This window comes from Bidens hawaiensis, unplaced genomic scaffold (assembly GCF_021521415.1).
Source record: "Bidens hawaiensis isolate Kalapana, Puna unplaced genomic scaffold, B.hawaiensis_p1.1 tig00002477_1, whole genome shotgun sequence".
Classification (NCBI taxonomy): Eukaryota; Viridiplantae; Streptophyta; class Magnoliopsida; order Asterales; family Asteraceae; genus Bidens; species Bidens hawaiensis.
This window is the reverse complement of record NW_027491136.1, coordinates 1553815-1574053: the sequence shown is the minus strand read 5'-3', so window position 1 is coordinate 1574053 and position 20239 is coordinate 1553815. Positions and strand designations below refer to the sequence as shown.

Below are 20239 nucleotides of genomic sequence, written 5' to 3'. Positions count from 1 at the left end.
ATAAGAGCGTCGATATAACGTACCATCGAGCATTTCTTAGTTCTGCGACTTGTGTCTTATCTTCCTCGCCTGTGCGCGATCGTCTGGTACCTTTCCCTCCTTCAAGAATTCCATTATTGGAGTTATCCATGATGAAGGTGTTGTATGAATTACAAGAACAGACTTCGCTTGTGATTGTTTGTTTTGGGATATCGTAGCTCCGATTGTGATTGTTTGTTTTGGGAATTTTGGGTTGAGAATCCATTCCTCTGGCGCGTTGTTTGCCACTGGAAGCTTCATTCTCCCTTCTCGAGGTATACTTATTACTGCGCATAAATGATCTCGGTACACAAATGTTACTCCTGTTGGTGTTGGGAACCCCAACGCGCCATGCGCTGGTGACGGTATGGCGTTGAATTGGGCAATCGTTCCTCTACCCAAGATCATACTATGGCATGAAGTGGTGGGCAAGACCAGGAAGTTGACAATTTCAGCTCGCTTGTGCTTCTCATCCCCCATAGTTAGTTCGAATTGTATCTGACCTAGGGGGTGAATAATTTCGTTTGAGACACCCGAGATTGGTGCACTCACAACTTCGAGCCTTGCTTGGTCTGCTGGATCCAACTTCCTGAAACATTGCTCATACATGATGTCTGACTCACTACCGGTGTCCACCAGGACTCTTGACACCTCATAATGGGCGATGTGTGCAGTGATGACTAGAGGACTGCTGATAGACGGGCCTCCTCTGATTCTTGAAAAAATTACTTGTTGCTCGCGCCAATCCCCTCGGATTTGCGCGCTTCTCTTCCTCGATCTTTGCCCTTGCCTTCTTCCTTCAGCTACACAGATTCTTTTTAATTTTTTACTGGCTGAGGCTCCGTCTGGTTGTTCGTTCTCTGGTATTGGATTTTTTACCAGGTGAGCCAACTTGCCTGATTTCACATCTTTTTCGATCGCATCCTTCAAATGATGGCATGCATCGGTGTTGTGCCCTGTGGATTTGTGAAACTCACAGTATTTGCCACTGTTCGGTGGTCCCTTATGGAGTAATGGCCTGGGGTTTTTAAACTGGACATTCTCTGTGATTAACACTTGCGAAGGCGTTTTGGTGAGGGGAGTCCATATTCTTGGTAGAGGTCTGTTAGGCTCTCTGCCGCTTTCCTTCTTGTCACCTTCTCCGCGATTAAGAATGTCTTTTTGGGGTTGGGGTGAACTTTGTTGCTCTTTCTTTTCTGCGGGAGAATAATTGGTTTGTTGCAACCTGGACCATACGGAGTTTTGTTTGCCCCTCCTTACATTGGTGCGTGGTGCTTCTGTTTGATGCCCTTTATCTCTTGCCCTGTCTTGGGCAATTTGTTTTTCATTTCGCGCGAAGACTCGCGATGCTTCGATAAGCTTAGCCCAAGTGGTTGGCATGCTATCTCTGCTCACGAGAGCTCTGCGGAGTTGATCACTGCGCGTACCTTGTATAAAGGCCACGCGCAAGAGTTGTTCAGTGATGCCTCCAATTGCAAGAGATTCCTGATTGAAACGAGTTATGTAGTCTTCAATGGTTTCATCATTCCTGCGTACGCAGTGCATGATGTCATCGGGGTCGCGCGTGTGTCTGCGCTGCTGTACAAAGTGAGCCTGAAACTTTTCCAATAGCTCTTCGAACCCATCGATTTGTCCTGTCGGCAAGCTTTTGAGCCAGACACGCGCTGCACCCGTGAGGCAGCGAGCAAACATGTGACACCATGTTGGCATCGTCCAGCTTTCTAAGTTTCCAGTGTTATAAAAACCTTGTAAGAAATCATCTGGATCTGTTGTACCATCGTACTTGCCTAAACCACTTGGCATCTTGGTTTTGTGTTGAATGGGAGCCTTCGCAATGCGCTCAGCGAATTTTGAATGTTGTACCAAGATGGATGGCCTATATGGTGTGGTTACGTCCACTTGCCCTTCGCTTGTGGGTTGTATGGTGTGTATAAATCCATATCAGCTTTGGCTCCAGGTGCTATGTGCATGTGTGCGCGGAGCTGTGAACCTCCTGCGTGAGTACCTCGCGTCTTCTTCATGCTGTGCACCTCTTCCTCATCACTAATATCAGCTAGTTCGGTGTGAACAGAATGACCGTCTTCCAGCGCGCGCGTCTTTTTTGTTGTTCCCTGAATGGTTTGTTTATCAAATGCGAGCCTTTGTGTTAAATTGGCTAACTTTTTGTGATTTACCAACTCATTGTATTTGTCCATTAAACATCGTTGTTCATTTATGAGCCATTCATTAGGGTCATTGGTTTCAACTTCCGGGCCCATTGGTCCTTTTTGTTTTGTACCAGTCAGATTTTGGAACGTGAGATCGTCTGGGGGAGTTTCAGTTTGACTATGAGGTGTTGTGTTGAAGGGATGGTTACTGGTGGTGCTCGCAGTGTCACGCGGCGCCCTCAGAACCTGATGTCCCTCATTAACATCCTCAAGCTCATTATCCTCCAGAACTTGATCGTTGTTTCGAACACCGGAAACCATGGTGAAGATTTTCAGAGTGAAAATTGATGAAATAGTGGTTTTGTTGCCGTTGTAACAGGTGATGGCGCCAATGAAGAAGCGTGGATCTACTTACTTGTATACGATCAACGTTCCTCGGGTACGAGTGTGCTATATCACCGATGGTTTTCCGAGATACGAGTTCTTCCACCTACAAAACGAACAGCACCGTGAGCTTACCTCTCAAAAAGGGACAGAGGGGTCCTCTTTGGGGTAACCCTCCGGTGTGAGAATCAGATCTTGTAGGAGAAGATAATAAGGATCTGAAAATGAGTAAAGGACTTAGAATATATTTTCTTGCCTGGCTCCAACTGTGGAGGTGGTGTGGTATTTATAGTATTAGGGTTTCCAATGATTGGGCTCAGACCCAATTAGGGCCTTTTTGGCCTCCTCCTATTGCTTCGCGCCACGTGTACTTAGGACACATGGTGCTTTTTCATTGATTATTCTCTGACCAAGGTATTTCACCTGACCCATGTGCCATCACGTGGTGGCACATGGGCTTTGCTGAGTTGTCCACCCTTCATTGGCAGCTGTCAACATCAGCACATTCTTTATTCCTTAAAAGATACTTTCTGGAAGGTTGTCTGATGAGTACAATCATGGTTGTCCTTATCCTGATTTGGATTAGACTATTGTCTCATTTGTTGTGTGTCGCTTACGCGCGGCCTTTATGCGCCTATCCCGGGGATGCGCAAGGTCTTCTCTTTATTCTCACAGATGTTTCATGCGCTTGCGCATAGGTTGTGTGCATATGTGATATGCGCCACGCGCAGATGTTTCATGCGCTTGCGCATAGGTTTTGGCTTTGTGTCTTAATGACATCCTGATTTCAAGCCTCTTGTCTATATTTTGTGGGTTGACCCGCCCCGCTTGACGTTAAGGCGGGTGCATACCCATTCAAGAACCAAGTCCATAAGTTTGATCAAATTATAAGGGCCAACTTGTGTAACTTACTTCTAAATGAAGGCCTCAAAGTGTTTTAAAACGAGCGGCAGGGTCAGGTTGGGTAACAACTAACAAACGACTGAAGACTATAGGGTTATCCACACTAATAGTTATAAAATTAATTTATACGATAAATATTTAACGTTTTTAAAAATTTTAAAACTTTGCAACTATGTGGCTTCAATTATATTCGTGAATCCAGGTTCACAATGCCGCTATAAATGGAATTTTGTTTGGTACCGAGGGTGTCGGGATGGTGTAGCCGGCGGTATCGGTTGGTTATTACGGTTCTTCTGTTTCTCACTTTGTAATGTGATACTATAAACATAGTAACACTTCTTCTTTATATATATTGTATATTAGATTTTTATCCCCCGTACTACGGGGGGTGTTTTACATTATCGTTTTTAATATTATATATTTTTTGGATTTTAATTTTATTTATAAATATATTTAGGGTTTGTTGATAAAAGGGTTTTACAAATAAATATGATGTTATAACCCGATTTAAAAGCTTATAGTGCATAATATATAAAAAACTTAATAGAAAAAGTTATAAATAAAAATTATTATATGAAACAATTGAATTTACGTATTACATATAATATTTTTTTTTATTTTTATTATATTTTTCACATGTGTGGAACATAAGCTCTAACCTAATTATTACAATATTGGGTCTTAAATTATAAACGAATTTCCTAGCATTAACCTTTTTATATATGACTAACTAAGGCTGTTAATTTTTTTTACATGACTATATATATTCACTAATCATTTTTATAAAGTTATTTGAATTTCACAGGAGATCTTTATATAAAAAATAATAAAATCGGATGAAACAATAATAAATTAAAGGAATGTTGGATAAATAACCAGTTTTATATAAAACTATTGGACAGAGAGAAACCTGGCAATCAATGAAACATAATGAGGTTAGGTTAGGAGTGATAGTTGCATAGCACGTAACCAATGGATTGAAATATCTTGACGAGCCGGATCATGTGGCCTGACTATCTGACTCAGATTCCTTTATTTAGGGCTCCATAATCATCACTCAAAAACTCCCTCCAAATTTGTCAACCAAAATATACTTTTTTTATGCTAAAACACATAAATGATTGATTAGCATATTTTATGCATCTATAAATTGTTTTAATTTGTTTTAATTTCATAACTTATTGTCTTCGAAAATTTAAGTGTCCAAGACGAGTATGAAAATTGACTCTTACATAATATTTTTTTCAAAAAATCGACAATAATTCTATTATTTTGTGTTTATTTAGACTTTTTGAATAATTTTTAGGCCCTTTTGTATAAACTCAAGCCCAAATTAAAGTTATCACAAAATTTACTATCGGCAAAAGTCCCAAGAATCTAGGGAGGAAAACACACGTAAAACAAGGAGATGATGCCATCATGGGAGAGGCTCTAGTTTAGGAAATAGGAGTGTTTAATATCAAAAGCTCAAGTCTATGACAAACTTCTATTTTCCTACATGGATAAAAGTAATAATAAATTAATAACTATTTAATTGGTGGTTTTTTACAAGCGGTTTCAAGTTCCAAATCATATATTGTTTTAAACCATCAAAACCAAACCGTCAATACTGTAAATTTCTCAAACAGGTCAAAACAACCAACTTATTTGGTTTGAGTGGTCTTATTGATTTCAATCATGTTTATGAAAATTCTTAATAATAATAATAATAATATATAGTGATTAGAAGTGTTTGTATCATATTATTTTACCTTACATAATAATACGTTTATAATGTGTATTATAGTTGCTCTCTTGATGCATTTTAGTCTATTTTTTTTAATGGGCAAAGAAGCTTTACAAAATATAATGATTTTTAGATGATGCAATTAAGGAAATGTAGTAACAAAAATAATAAACAATTTTTTTTTCCTATTTTTGAAATTAATGCCCAATGGTCAAATGTTGAATGGAAAGTGAACGTGAAGCGTGTATAATAAACAAATGGTTTCCTTATAATCTGGTTTACATGTGCGCCACTAAATATAAATTTAATAATAATTTGGTCATTTTTGACTTGTTTGTGAGCCTTACGTCTTGGCTTCTTCCGATCGAAAATCAAAGCTGTCATATGCTTTTATTTATATTCTTAAAATCATGCGAGCCTTAAATTTCTTCTTCTTAATAACACAATAAATTAATCTTAATACAAACTCAAAGCTCCTAAAAATACACATCCCTCGCTAATAAAAGAAATTAATATATTTTGTTATAGCAGACACTCAAAATATATGTATCGATACTTTCATTTAAGTAAAATAAACTTTTTTTTACCAGGTTCTTTCACGAAGAAATAAGAGAGAGTATTAAAAGACGGTTTATTCATATAATATTTTAAACCAATATTAGATCATGGGTTAACTTTCATTATGTTCAATACATGTATCTATTTAGGCTACTAATATAATACATAGTTAGTTAATCCGTTAATTCATATAAAGAAAATTCTTATTATTAGAAAAATGACCATAAAAGTTATAAAGTCGAAGTAATACATATCCAGTGAAGCATCTAGACGAGAGAAATACAATTCTATAAATGGCATTTAATTAGTATAAATAATAAGTACATTTAAATTGCGGTTTTATAAAATATATGTGTTTATTTCCTATTAACAAATAACAATAACATTTTATTTACAAAACTAAAACAAATATCATTGCAATGATAAGCGCCATCATAATGTGAAAGCAAAAATATTGTTTTCCAAGTGTCTTGTACTAGTTGTCATGTCATTTTTTGAGAAAGTCGTAAGCCAAAAAATCCGATTGATTTTCAAGGTCCAGTTAAAACGTGTCAAGTGTCCCACTCCCACCTACCCCCATTGCTTTTCACCTCAAAATCATCTTTCCATATGGTTTTCCTCTCAAAACCATCTCCCCACATTGCTTTCCTCCTTCTTTCATCTCCTCTATTATTCGGCCACCATTTTTCTGGCCACCATATAATCCGGCCACCATGTTTCTTGTGAAATTTAATCATTTTGTCGCTTTCTTGAAGAAAGTATGGTGCTTGTGGGGAGATCGATTTCTTCGCAGACGAGATGAAAGAATGGTGGCCGGATAATCTGGATATGTAAGTGTCGGATAATGACTTCATTTTAATCCGGATATGTAAGTGTCGCCGGATAATATGGTGGCCGGAAAGTTGGTAGCCGGATAATGATTCATTTTAATCCGGATATGTAAGTGTTGGTTTTTGTCGCTTTTCACCATATTATCATCAGATCAGAAGTATGGTTTCTTGAAGAAAGTTGGTTTTCAACCACTCCTTCTTTCAGATTATATGAAACAAATGTCACCACTTCTGCCGCCGTGGTCAAGCACAAGAAGAGGCGGTTGAGCTTATTATCACCCATGGTGGCCGGATAATAGATTGGTTGAAAACCAACTTTGGAGATGAAAGGAGGAAAGCAATGTGGGAAGATAGTTTTGAGAGGAAAACCATCTGGAAAGATGATTTTGAGGTGAAAAGTAATGGAGGTAGGTGGGAGTGGGACACTTGACACGTTTTAACTGGACCTTGAAAACCAATCGAATTTTTTGGAAATCTATCGGGCCCGATAGATTTACTTGGACTATTTCTGGAATAATGAAATTTTATGGACTATTTTCGGAATCTCTCTCTAACTTTGTACTATTTTGGGAATTTTCCCTTAGATTAAACATACACCTCTTTTACTTGTTATATCTTTAAAAATTAAATAAAAATTGTCATGCTACCCTGGAAAAACCATTACTTTTCATAGAATTTCAGTAAACAAATTATAAAAGACAAACGAAAAGAAAAAAAGAAGAAATAAATAAAAAGATTTGAATCATTTTATTCGAGATTTTAAGAGGGGGAAATTCTAAAAATAGGTTTTTTTAGGAGAGAGAGTATGAAAATAGGCTAAATATTTTTCAGTTTCCAAAAATTAGCCATTAAACCGTTGGCGCGGATGCATTTGGTTTCGCGCCGACGGTTTTCGCCCACCACTAAATCGTTGACACGTGTAAAGTGGCTGCCACAATCTGATAGTTTTACTTTCAAATCTATTTGTCCCGATTATTTTCATCTGAAATTTGTGTTCACGTGAAATTCGTATGATCAGATGAATTTCACGTGAATTTCGTCTTCGAAGACGAAATTAAAAAAAAACATGCAAAAAACACCATCTTCATCTTCGTCACATCCTCCCTTCGCCACTGCCGCCACCCATCTCCTTCCCCGACGAACTCCAAGAGCTCAACCTTTTCCTGGGAGCCACCGCCACCACCGGTCAAATCCATATGAATTTCCGGCGATAGCGGTGGCTCGCCAGAAAAGGTTGAGCTCTTAGAGTTCGTCGGGGAAGGAGATGGACGGTGAAGGGAGAATGTGACGAAGATGAAGATGGTGTTTTTACATGTTTTTTTTTAATTTCGTCTCCAAAGATGAAATTCATGTGAAATTCGTCTAGTCAGACAAATTTCAAAAAAACACGAATTTCCATGGAGGTGATTTTCAGACCAAAGTTATCGGTGAAGATAGATTTGATTACAAAACCATCGGATTGCGTTTGATGCTTTACACGTGTCACTCAAATATAGGAGGCCGAAATACATCGACGGGAAACCCAATCTGATGCCGGTGCTGATTTTCATTAGATTATTTTTGAAACTTGAAAATTTTTTTGCCAATTTTCATACCATTTCTAGAATTTTTCTTTTTAAGAGACAATGTATAACAAATAAAAATAAGACGAAGATGGGTCCATTTATTTATTTAGAGAAAGGTCTTTGGTAGGGAACCAACTTACAAGGAAATATTTCTTGTTACCCACCTTAACAAAGAAGGTAAAAGAAAACTGTTGGCTGGAGAGCTGGACATTAACAACTTGGACGAGATGGTGTCTTGTACTGAATGAGCCAGAGAAGCTTATGTAAGTTATATGTTTCATCTTAAAATAATTATTGAATGAAGCTTAGCACACTACCTATCGTCTTGTTCGTGATGAATTGTAGGAGGAATACTTGTTTTTGATGGTAGAGAAGTGCGGACCTGATTTCAGTGAAAACGATCCTGTTGTGTGGTCACATGTTGTTGCAAATGGTTGCACGAAACGGGTCTTTGGGATAGGATCTTCGAATCTGAGCGTGCTAACTGGGAAACCAACATCTTACGAGATTACACGATCATCTACCGAGCAACAATTACAAGAGAAGGTATGTTGTTATTACTGTTATCATTATTTTTATAATTATGTGTTGTTTACTAATTGTTATATGCTATTTAAAAATATGTAGATTCATAATATGGAAGTTGATATTAAAACACGAGAGGAGATGGAAGAAAAATTGCGACAAGAAATGCAACAAAAAATGGACGAAGCGATACAAAGAGGTGTAGCAGAGGCCATAAAAAACTAACAACCTTCCAGTCCTCAGTAGTAGTTTTATATCTAGTATTTTTTAACATTTCAATTTGTAGTGGATTTGTGGTTGTTTAAACTGGTTTTGTGGTTTTCTTGTGGATGTTCATGACTATGACTTCGACTGTATTTTGTATTTTAAATTGGTAAAAGTTGTTTTGCATGTGAAATTGTGGTCATTTATACAGGTACTGTGGGTTTTTATGTATTTTTAGCATAATAAATGGATCAAAATGCAATTTATGTGTGTTGGAATTCTGTCGGAAAACAAATTATGCGTGTGTCAAAATTGCGTCAGAAAACATTTCATATTTGCGTCGGATTTGTGTCGGAGAATAATTTAAAGTGGAATCGAGTCGAAAATCAATTTTTATATGCGTCAGAATTGCGTCGGAAAATTAAAAATTAATACCGTATTTATACATATATGGAAATTATAATTATTAAAAGGTATTAAAAATACAATAATTTTAATTATTAAAGGTTGTTAAGAGGTGTCAGAAACATAAAAAAACAGTCTCTTAAGACGGTTTTTTGAAAAAAAAAGTTTTGAAAAAATCTGAACTTTTGATCCAAGATTACAAAAAATTTGGACTTTCCCTTCATTATTTCTCCAAATCTCGTCTCCTACCACAGTTTCTTTCGAAATTTGGCCTGCTACCCCTATATTATTATTTTTTCCCAATGCGTCTACCAAGTCCAAATTCTAGAAAATTTTAAGAAAACAAGGGCTATTTTGGGGATTCTCTCTCTAAAAAGGGCTATTTTGGGAATTTTGCCTATTTAAAATTTTTAACTATGGTGGTCATTACCAGTTAACACCTTTAAAATTTTTCAGTTAAGTTCGTGTAAAAATGAAACCCACCTTTCATCTCCATCTTCAACCCAACCTTCCATCTTCCTTCATTCCACCATCCACCACCACTCTAAGTATCCAGCCATCACCACAATCACTCATCAACCACCACCGCCGCCGCCTACAATCACCACTGAGACCGCCAATGCATAAAATTTTTTACCCTTTCACGTGACACAATATCTACAAATAGTGTCTGTCATTGTATATGTGTACCAATAAACATATAGAATATAAAATGATCATTATTGACTCTTCTCGCTCAAATCAAGTATTTTTTAGCAACAACAATTTTTATAGATGTTCTTTTAAAAAAGAATTATTTATTTTTATTCGAGCCTTTAGAATGAACTACTAACATTCTCATGTCGAACTTGAAGGTCTAAATATGACATTAGTACGCCTAATGAACTATCAAACCGAAATCAAGCTATTATCAAATTGAATTAGAACCATATATCTTTCTTCCTTTATTTTGGGTAACAATCTTATAAAGATGCAAGCAACATGAGAGGTTGAGGATCAGTCTTGAGATGAATGGAAAACAAATTCAATTCCAACACATCTTGGATTTGTACTATATATGCATAAACCGTGTTAATTTGTCGTATGTTTTTGTATGGGTATGGCGACTCGCATGCACGCGCTTGAGTTTATCTGCATGTGACGTGACCATGGGTTAGATTTCACATTGCCTTTATTTTCTCTAATATTATTTTTACCCCTTAATATTTTGAAAGTTTTTAAAAGAAGCTAGGGAGATAATCAGATAATTATCATACTCTTAACTATATATTTTGAAGATTTTTTAATCGCCTTGCTTGCGGTGCGCGCATATAATGTGTGAATCCTCGGGTGGATAAAAGTAAAATTGTACTAATTTTGACGTTATTGTACTAATCTCATGAAAACAGTGGCGAATCCAAGATATTTTTTCTGTGGGTTCACCTTTTTTCGGTGTTTAAATTTCATACAACCAAACGTTAAATTTTTCGGACCGGTTAGGCGTTATCGAAGAATATAATATAATACGATACCATAATAAAACAATATGCTAATTTAAAAAAGATGTAAGGTCACTAAAAATGTAAAGAAGATTACAATAAATGAGTTATGGATGCGTGATGTATGAAACACTCGTTTACGGGCTGTTTAGGTTAAGGTTGTGATGTGCATATTTTTAGGTCTTGAAATTTTTCAGGGACATCAGGGACCATATCTTTGAGTCCCTGTTCAAATTTGGTAATTTTTCGACCATTCGAGAATATTTGGCGAATTTATTACCGAATCGGGACGTTTAATGGGGAAACATAGTTAAAATGCTTCAAAAATTATGAAACTTTTCAGGGAACTCAGATTTAATTTATTTTGATAAAATATGAATTTTGGGATTATTTGGAGAAGTCTAAGGGTGTTTTGTGCATATGCGTTCGTGTGAATTTTTATAGCCGATTTTGAGCCGAAAAAAATATTAAACAAGCTTATTGCAATCTGGAATTGATACAGATTGTTTTGGGACATAATTTGAGTATTCAGGAATTTTTGTGGAATTTTTGGAAATCGTTTGGGATAGACGGACGATTTTCAGGCGAAATATAGCTGATAAAATGAATTTTTATAAATTAATAAATTAGTAAATAATTCCAGAAATATTTTTATAAAAATCTACATACTTTATTTGATAAGTGACTAAATTTTCATAATTTAATGATTAATGGTTAATTAATTATGCTAAATTGAAGATTAAACAAATTCAGTTTTTATAAAAGCCGGCAAGTTCGCGATTAACGAACCTGCGGGAATATCAAAACACCAAGAGTGATCAAAAATCATATTTTTGGTTTAATTAAGTAAAAATGAACCTTTTTATGAGAAACCTGGACAATCTGGATAGATTGTGCATGTTTCTTCTCAAAACAAACTGAATAAACGGAAACGGGTCCCTTAGCAAATGCGGGACCCCAATATGTGATCTTTCTTTATAACTTAATCACTTTATTAACCAACACATTTACCCATAACTGTTTTCTGAACGCGTAAACGAACAACTTGGCCCAGCTGGGAAAACGGGAATCTAAGCCAAGTTCGGTTTTAAGTATTAGACATTGAACAACATCACAATCTAAGCCTATTGCCACTTTCTGGGCGTTCCCACTATACCCAGATTAGTTATACAGCCTAGTTTAGTATTGAGATTATAATAATATTAAAATATTAATATTATTATAATATTGATTATAGGAAACCGTGATTACAAGTTACACAAACCTCGAACCGACGTGCTACTGATTATCTACTAAACAGTGAGTTTCATGACCCCACTCTTTAAACAGTTTTACGAACGTTTGGGGTGAAAAGCATGTTTGATTATGTATACATATATGAAATTTGTAATGATGTGAATTATCTAAGTGCTAACACACGAAAGTCCCCACGATCACAGTGATTAACTTCGAGCCGGTGGCTTGTGAATAGTACTATTGGTTTGACAAACCCAAACGGAATCGGCCTGGTTGCTGTGTCACATAGCGCCGTTTGCACGTGATCATATTTATACATGCAGGCTATGTAGTGTTAGACATAGCTACCGGGGCATGTTGTGGGCAGAAGGGGAGCCACAGTGGTTGATTGAGCGTGGGAAATGGATGCACGCAGCACATACAGTCAAGGCTTCACTGTAGCTTATCATAATTACATCATACATACATACATACTTATATCATGATTACAAGTGTTAACTTGTGAATATTCATAACTGTTTTCTTGAAACTCGTGAAACTCACCAACTCCACTAGTTAACCCGTTTTAAACTGCTTTTCAGGATTACCGAAGTTGGAATAAAGTGATGTCGTGCTATCTATTGTGGAACATGCTCGATGCTATGTGAATAGATGCAAGGTTATAGTACGAATAGAATAGTTTAACGAACGTATTTTGTTATAACACCTAGTTTGAACACAAAGATATATCAATGTAATATAATGTAAATTAGTTTGTAATGTTTCTTTATAAACAATGTTGTGGAGACCAGAGGTGTCTGTTACATTCCTGTTTTACGCTTCCGCATTTTGCTAGTCGGGGTGTGATAGAAGTTAAATAAAAGAAAAGAAAATAAAAATAAATAACATGTGATTGGTGAAACACAAGTAGACGATATGCTTAAGGGCCCCTCAGGGCTCACGCCCGTCATTGGCATGGCGCCTGCGCCCCTCCTTGCCATTTGCATAATGGCGTTGGAACGCCTACTCATGCTGTGGTGGTAGGCTGTGACTGTGAGCCCACAACGCTTATTGGAAAAGAACTACACGGAAGAATACTAGCACACAAGAACTCTGAGGACATTTAAGAACATCAACAAAGAAGAACACTGTAATGTTTTAACACTAGCATGCCCATTTACTTTATTACATTTGTACGTAATTTTCCAGTCTCTTATTTCCTTTGCAGTTCCCGGATGGGTTGTAGCAAGTCTCTTCCACATGTAAAAGGAATAATAATTCAAATACAAAGCGTCATAAACTAATATTTACTTGTAAAGTAGACTTATAAAGCTTGCAATTAATTAGCATTCACGGTTTGGTATATCTCATAAACAAACACATTTAGTGCTTTTTCGTAAACCAGATGCCGGCCTTTTGCTTATCATGTAGTACTTTCTAATATTGTCACACACTCTTTTAAGACTTTCGTTTGAACCTTACAATAATGGGTAGGGATAGTGGGTTGGGCAAGATGCAATATAGTGACCTCAATTTTATACCCGACTCAAAAATTGTCTCATGTTTGGTCCTATATATACTCGCTGGGCACCTGCTACTCAACACTATTCGAGTTCATTGGTATACGGGTGGGTAGTGGGCATACCATGCCAACCTCAATCTACGATGGAAATGTCGGGACGCAACTGATTGCATAGTAACTTACAAGACATTATTTATAATAAAGTTACATTATTTAATTATTTAAATTCAAATAATTTAAATTACATCACAAAAAATCCAAACATTATCAAACTTTCAAAATAAAACAAAAACATGATATATAAATTGTTTATTTTTCTTGATAAACTAAAGGTAACCAAACCTACTTGTTTAATCTTCTTTCATCCCATACAAATACCCGCAACATGTATGAAGTTGATCAGCACGAGGTTGGTGAGCAAAAACACAATTTGATATATATATATATATATATATATATATAAACAAAATCAATTCTCGGATGCGTAATCACTTTGAAACAATAACAAATAAAAATTTGTTCTTCATGCACTAAGTCAAGCTACTAAGACGACGTAAGATCTTAATAACAAAGATGAGGATGAGGATACCACCAATTAACCATAAACAATTAAGCACCTTACATGTTAATAAGTAATAATTGATCAACACACGTAAACGCATATATTAGAATTGTAGCTGAGGATGTGGAATAATAACTACGCGGTTTATACATGTTGTCCCCAAAACATTTAAAATTAAAAAGGGGGATATGATTTACTCACCTTAAAAGTTGGCAACTGAAAGAAAAGAATATAGAAAAAATTGACTTAAACGAGCTGACCAAACCGAACTTGAGAATGCCCTAAAATTAAAATATATATTAACCAAAACGAACAAGAATTAAGAATAAATATGAGTTTAATCATAAAAATAAAGAAAATAAAACTTAAGTGAGTGCTCGGTTCATAGTGGGTCCGAATGCCGTTATGAGATTGAATCCGGGTCCAACATGTCTACAACTTAATTATAAATATAAAACATTAAAAAGTCAAAAGCTAATTTGGGTCAATTCTTAATGTAATTGAAAAGCCCCAATTTAGTTTCCAACATAAACCCTAGATCGAAATCGATTAAATTGAACATGGAATACCCCAAATCCATTGAAGTTGGTTGAGAGGTTTCGTTTTAGGGTTGATAACTAACAATAAAAATACAAACTTACTCGACAATTGTTAAGATTGTTGAAGAAATAGAGGTCTTGAGAGTTGTTGACTTCCAAAAGTCAAAGTTGCTTGATCTTGAGATTAAAACATAAGGAAGGATTTTTAAGAGTGAAACGAGATAGATGAATGTTTTTCAGAGGCTATGGAAGGTATATATAGAGTTGGACGAGCTTGATAAATTGTTCAAATCATAGAGATAAAATTTATCATCAAACTTATGTTTATCCAAATAGTTTGAATGGATTAATGGATTAAACCCGGTTTTAAAGATAAAGATTAGAGTTAGAATCATGTAATATATCTATACTTATCAACTATTCAAGAAGATTCGTGAAACAAAATGGAAATCGGATTAAACAGCCAAAAACGAACTTGAAACACAAACTCAGCTGCTGCAGCTACTTGGCCGCGTCGCGTGGCCAACAAGACCCCCCCCCCCCTCTAGCTACGCGACAAGGTGGTTCCATCAGACTTTTAGATTTGGCAATTTTAGCCCCTATACTTTTCAGAAATGCATTTTAAGCTCGATTTTAGGTGTTTTAAGGATATTCTAACACGCTTAATTAACAAAACAATATAAAAAAATTAAACAAGATAAATTACTAATAAACACTCGATTTCATTACAAAAAGGATCTGAATACAAGCCTAAGTCAAGTAGACAGATACAAATAAATGAACCGAAAATGACGGATGTCACATACCACGCACTTCAAAACAAATGAGTATCATTGATGAACCGTTTTGTTGGTGAAGCCCTGATGGATAATACAAGCGGATTTGTCGCTAAATGGCAGTCGGAAATACGACCATTGGTAACATGATTTGCGAAAAATTGCCAATGTTTAATTATTACCAAGGGATCACTAACAGCTTTTATAGCGTCATTCATAAATATTTTCTCTGAAAGATTAGCCACAAATCTATTGTGACGGCTTATATTGACGGATATTTCAGTGCTCCGTTGGTAATTAATTAACTTAACAAAAATAATATTATATTTATTTAAATTTCTTAAAAGATAAAAATCAATACAAAATTCTTAAAATTAAAAGTTCTTTATTTTTTTTGGTAAATTGGATTTTAATAATCTCACATTTTTGCAGTTACTCGGTAATGATCTCACCTAAAAAAATTCTTGCCACAAGTCCCACGTTTTACCATCTTTTTTTCTCATTGGACCCTGTTAAAAAGAAAAAACAAGGGGAAAAAAAAAGAAACCTTAACCACGTAAAGTTTTTTATGAATTTCAAACTGATGTTTTAAGACTTTTGATTGAAAGGAGAACATGAGTCGATGGATGTAAAACTTATCTCGAAATGGTGCTTCAAATGACTTGATTTTTTGTTAATTGGAAACTTAAACACCATAATTTAAGACCCATTTTGTCGTTTGGAGCAATGTTTCGAGGTAAGTATTACATCAATCGACTTATATCCTCCTCCGATTAAAAGCCTAGACACCAGCTTGAACTTCAAAAAACTTAACGAGGATAAGTTTTTTTTTAATTAGGTGTAATGAGAAAAAAAATACTAGGGCGAAAGGTGGGATTGTTGGCAAGAATTTTCTTAGTTGGAATTATTACGGCTCACTGCAAAAAATTAGATTATAAAAATTCATTTTGCCAAATTAAAATTAAGTTACAAAAACTAAAAATAATTTCATGTAATGAATCAAATTTGGGCTCCATTTTAACATGTACTCCACTTCAATCCTAAGGTTTAGTTCAATAAGCAATTCTATTAGTGTAAGTCTAAGATTATGTATTGCAATTTGAAATTTTTATTATTGCCATAATGACAAAAATATGATCACTCTAGGGGTACTGTAGTTTGGACTTTGGACTGCATGTGAAACCTCATATAAAAGCTAGGGGCCCTAACTTAAAATTAGTCATACATACTTAATTACCAATCCGATTATCCAACCACGTACGCACGGTCGTCGGTCGGGCAGTCTCCATCATGTTCTGACACCCCCACACCTACTCACCAATCATCATCGTTCCTTGCTTCACTTGTGAATCCTATATATACACACACATATAATATATCTCTTACATATCAAACTTATGTTGTGAGGTCAAAATTCACAGTTACACATATACATATATCTGTAGGTGTGAGTAATGGCTTTGAAGGTGGAAAGCATGGAGATTAATGGAGATGAGATAGTGGAAGAAGTTAACTATAGAGGAGTCAAAGCCATGCCCTTTGTTATAGGTATATAATATATGCTATATACCCAACAATTAAGCATGCATAATGGTTTTATTGTTTTATGACTTTTTTGGTATATTTTTGTTTTGTGTTTTAATCCATTTTAATGTGTAGGAAATGAGACGTTTGAGAAGCTAGGAACGATTGGGACATCAACAAATCTACTGGTGTACCTAACTACGGTCTTCAATATGAAGTCGATAACCGCCACTAATTTAATCAACGCATTTAACGGTACTTGCAACTTCGGTACCCTTGGCGGAGCGTTTCTCTCCGACACTTATTTTGGCCGGTACAAGGTCTTAGGAACAGCTTCCATTTCATCTTTCTTGGTACCAACCGTCAATCTCTTGTTTTTTACTTATTTATAAAAAAAGTTTATAACATGTGCATGATCAAATATTCAAATATACTTTTTATCATAAGAAGTATATAAATAACTAGAGTAATTATGTTAACAGTAGTGTAATTATTATTGCTCTTTAATTTTTGAATTAAGGTAATTAATTATTATACTATTTTATTTTTTATAACATAATAATTACTTTAGTTCAAAACTATAAATACACTAGTTATTTGTATGTTTAATAGGTTAAATTTATTTGTGACGGATCAAACCCCGTAATATATAAATTTATAAAGTTTTATTATTTTAATTCAGGGGATGCTGGTGCTAACGTTAACAGCAGCAGTCAAAACGCTTCATCCTCCTCACTGTGTCGACACCTCATGCGTCGAACCAACAACATGGCAAATGATGTTTTTGCTTCTTGGTTTCGTCTTTTTGATAATCGGAGCAAGTGGTATCCGACCATGTAACTTAGCTTTTGGTGCGGACCAATTTAACCCAAATACGGAATCAGGACAACGAGGAATCGCTAGTTTTTTTAATTGGTACTATTTTACTTTCACGTTCGCTATGATGGTATCATTGACCATCATTGTCTACGTGCAAGCGAATATTAATTGGGCCATTGGTTTAGCAATCCCGACGTTCCTTATGTTCTTGTCGTGTTTTGTGTTCTTCGTGGGTACGAAGATTTATGTCATAGTGAAGCCGGAGGGTAGCCCTTTGACCAGCATCTGTCAGGTCCTTGCGGCCACTATTAAGAAGAGGAAACTGAATCTTGAAGAACCAGCAGTATCCATGTTGGATCATGTTTCCACCAAATCTATCAATTTAAAACTTCCATACACTACACAGCTTAGGTACATACATGTTTAAATCATTCATAACCTTACACCAACACAACAAATCTTGACCATCTTTTTTGTCCAGTGGCCTAGCTGGGACAAAAAGACGGTCACAAAAATCTAAGTGTTTACGACAAAATTTATGACCGTTGTTCTTTTGGGATTATTTGAGTTCACATAATGCGCGACTGCCCATGTTATCGTAAAGTTTGCAACCCATATTTAAATGTAAATTTCAGTTATTACATTTTTCATATTTTCGACCATTTTTCGAATAACCTTAAACGTTCGCAACTTTTGTGGTCGATTCGTGGGCTTAATCTATTTCTATGCATAATTATTTTATGCTTTTGCAATTGATATTTATAATTTATTTTACTTAAGTCGCAACACTTGCTGCCAGTGACTATATTTTCAGTTGCAAAGCAGTCGCTAATTTTGCGATCAGTCGCTAGTTTTGCGGTCGTTTTTCGTCCTCTAGTAACGAAGCCTAAATAAAATGATAAGAGAATTGCTATGTTTGATGAAACTTATTAAGTCATGTTACAATCTTGTAACAGGTTTTTGAACAAAGCAGCAATCATCACCCCGAATGACAAGCTCAACCCTGACGGATCGTCAGGAAACCGGTGGACGCTTTGTAGTATACAACAAATAGAGGAAGTGAAATGTGTAATCAAAACAGTTCCAATCTGGGTATCCGCTATACTCTACAACGTTTCACTTAACCAAATGCAAACATACACGGTCTTTCAAGCCCTACAATCCGACCGAAGACTCAAACCAAGCTCATTTCAGGTTCCAGCAGCATCCTACACCGTCTTCCAAATGCTAGCCCTCACCATATGGATTCCAATCTACGATCAGCTGATAGTTCCATGTCTTCGAAGAATAACAAACAAAAGACAAGGAATAACACTCCTCCAAAGAATTGGAGTCGGAATTGGCATCGCAATTATCACAATGCTTGTTTCAGCTATTGTCGAAACAAAAAGAAGAAACGAGGCTCATTCGAAGCCAACAATCGGGTTTGAGAGGGGAAAGGGTGCGATCTCATCAATGTCGGGTTACTGGCTCATATTGCAACTGGCGATAGCCGGTCTCTCAGAAGGGTTTGCTGTGATCGGGTCTGTTGAGTTTTTCTACAAGCAGTTTCCTGAAAACATGAAAAGTTTTGCGGGTTCTTTCTTGTTTTGTGGGATGGGGATGGCGAGTTATTTGAGCAATTTCTTGATATCGGTCGTTCATAGAACGACTCGTGAAGGTTCGAGAAACTGGTTAGCCCAGGATCTAAACGAGGCTAGGTTAGATTACTACTATTATTTATGCACAGGGTTAATGGTACTCAACTTTATATATTATTTGATGGTCGCAAAATGGTATAAATACAAAGGAACCGGTGACGAACAAGTCGATGTGCCATTGGAAGAGGTGACTAACGGCCACAAACATATTGTTTGATGCGATGAAACTATGGTCGTATATCCTAGAAGCGGTTAGTTATCGTTGAGGACTTATACCTTAATATGTGTCCAATATTTTGTTTTGTGTGTAAAAATATCTTATAGATTTCGTGGTTGTAAGTAGGTATAAGGTGAGTTGGCGATTATTGATTAATTATAGTGGTATTGATTAATTAGTTGCATGTTCAACTCCACGTCTTGTAATGTCATAAATTTAAAATATTAAAAACCAAGTTATACACACATATCAAGTAATTCCGATCGATAATCAAACATAAAATAAACTTAAAAAACTCTCATTTATATTAATAAGAAAATATAACTTAAAAAACTGATTAGAACTCTCAAACTCTAACTCAATTGTCCCTATTTATAATGTTAACTCTAACTTAGCTAGCTGGAAATTTGATAACCCTAACTTGGTCATTAAGCAACCCATTCAATCAACTCTTTTAATTCTTGGGTCGGATCATACACCCGGGCCAAAGGACAATTGAGCTAACAATATATCTATCTATTCTAATAAAAGAAAATAAGTGAGACACGTGTCTCTTTGTAATTAAATCTCACAACTAAAATATTAATCGACCATAATATATATCATAGATCGATAATTATTCATTTTTCTTTTACATCATATTTATTATCTAGACGTTTTTTAAAAAATAAATATTAACATA

The 20239-nt window shown here is 35.6% G+C and overlaps 1 protein-coding gene across 1 annotated transcript; it reads left to right on the top strand.

Annotated features, from left to right (window-relative positions):
* The first annotated feature begins 16788 nt into the window (after positions 1–16788).
* On the top strand, positions 16789–19665 carry LOC143619686 (protein NRT1/ PTR FAMILY 2.10-like). Its single transcript, XM_077091562.1, has 4 exons — positions 16789–16905; positions 17017–17234; positions 17564–18111; positions 18657–19665. Exons 1-4 carry the CDS (start codon positions 16812–16814, stop codon positions 19555–19557), a joined length of 1761 nt encoding a protein of 586 aa, XP_076947677.1. The 5' UTR covers positions 16789–16811; the 3' UTR covers positions 19558–19665.
* The last annotated feature ends 574 nt before the right edge of the window (positions 19666–20239 follow it).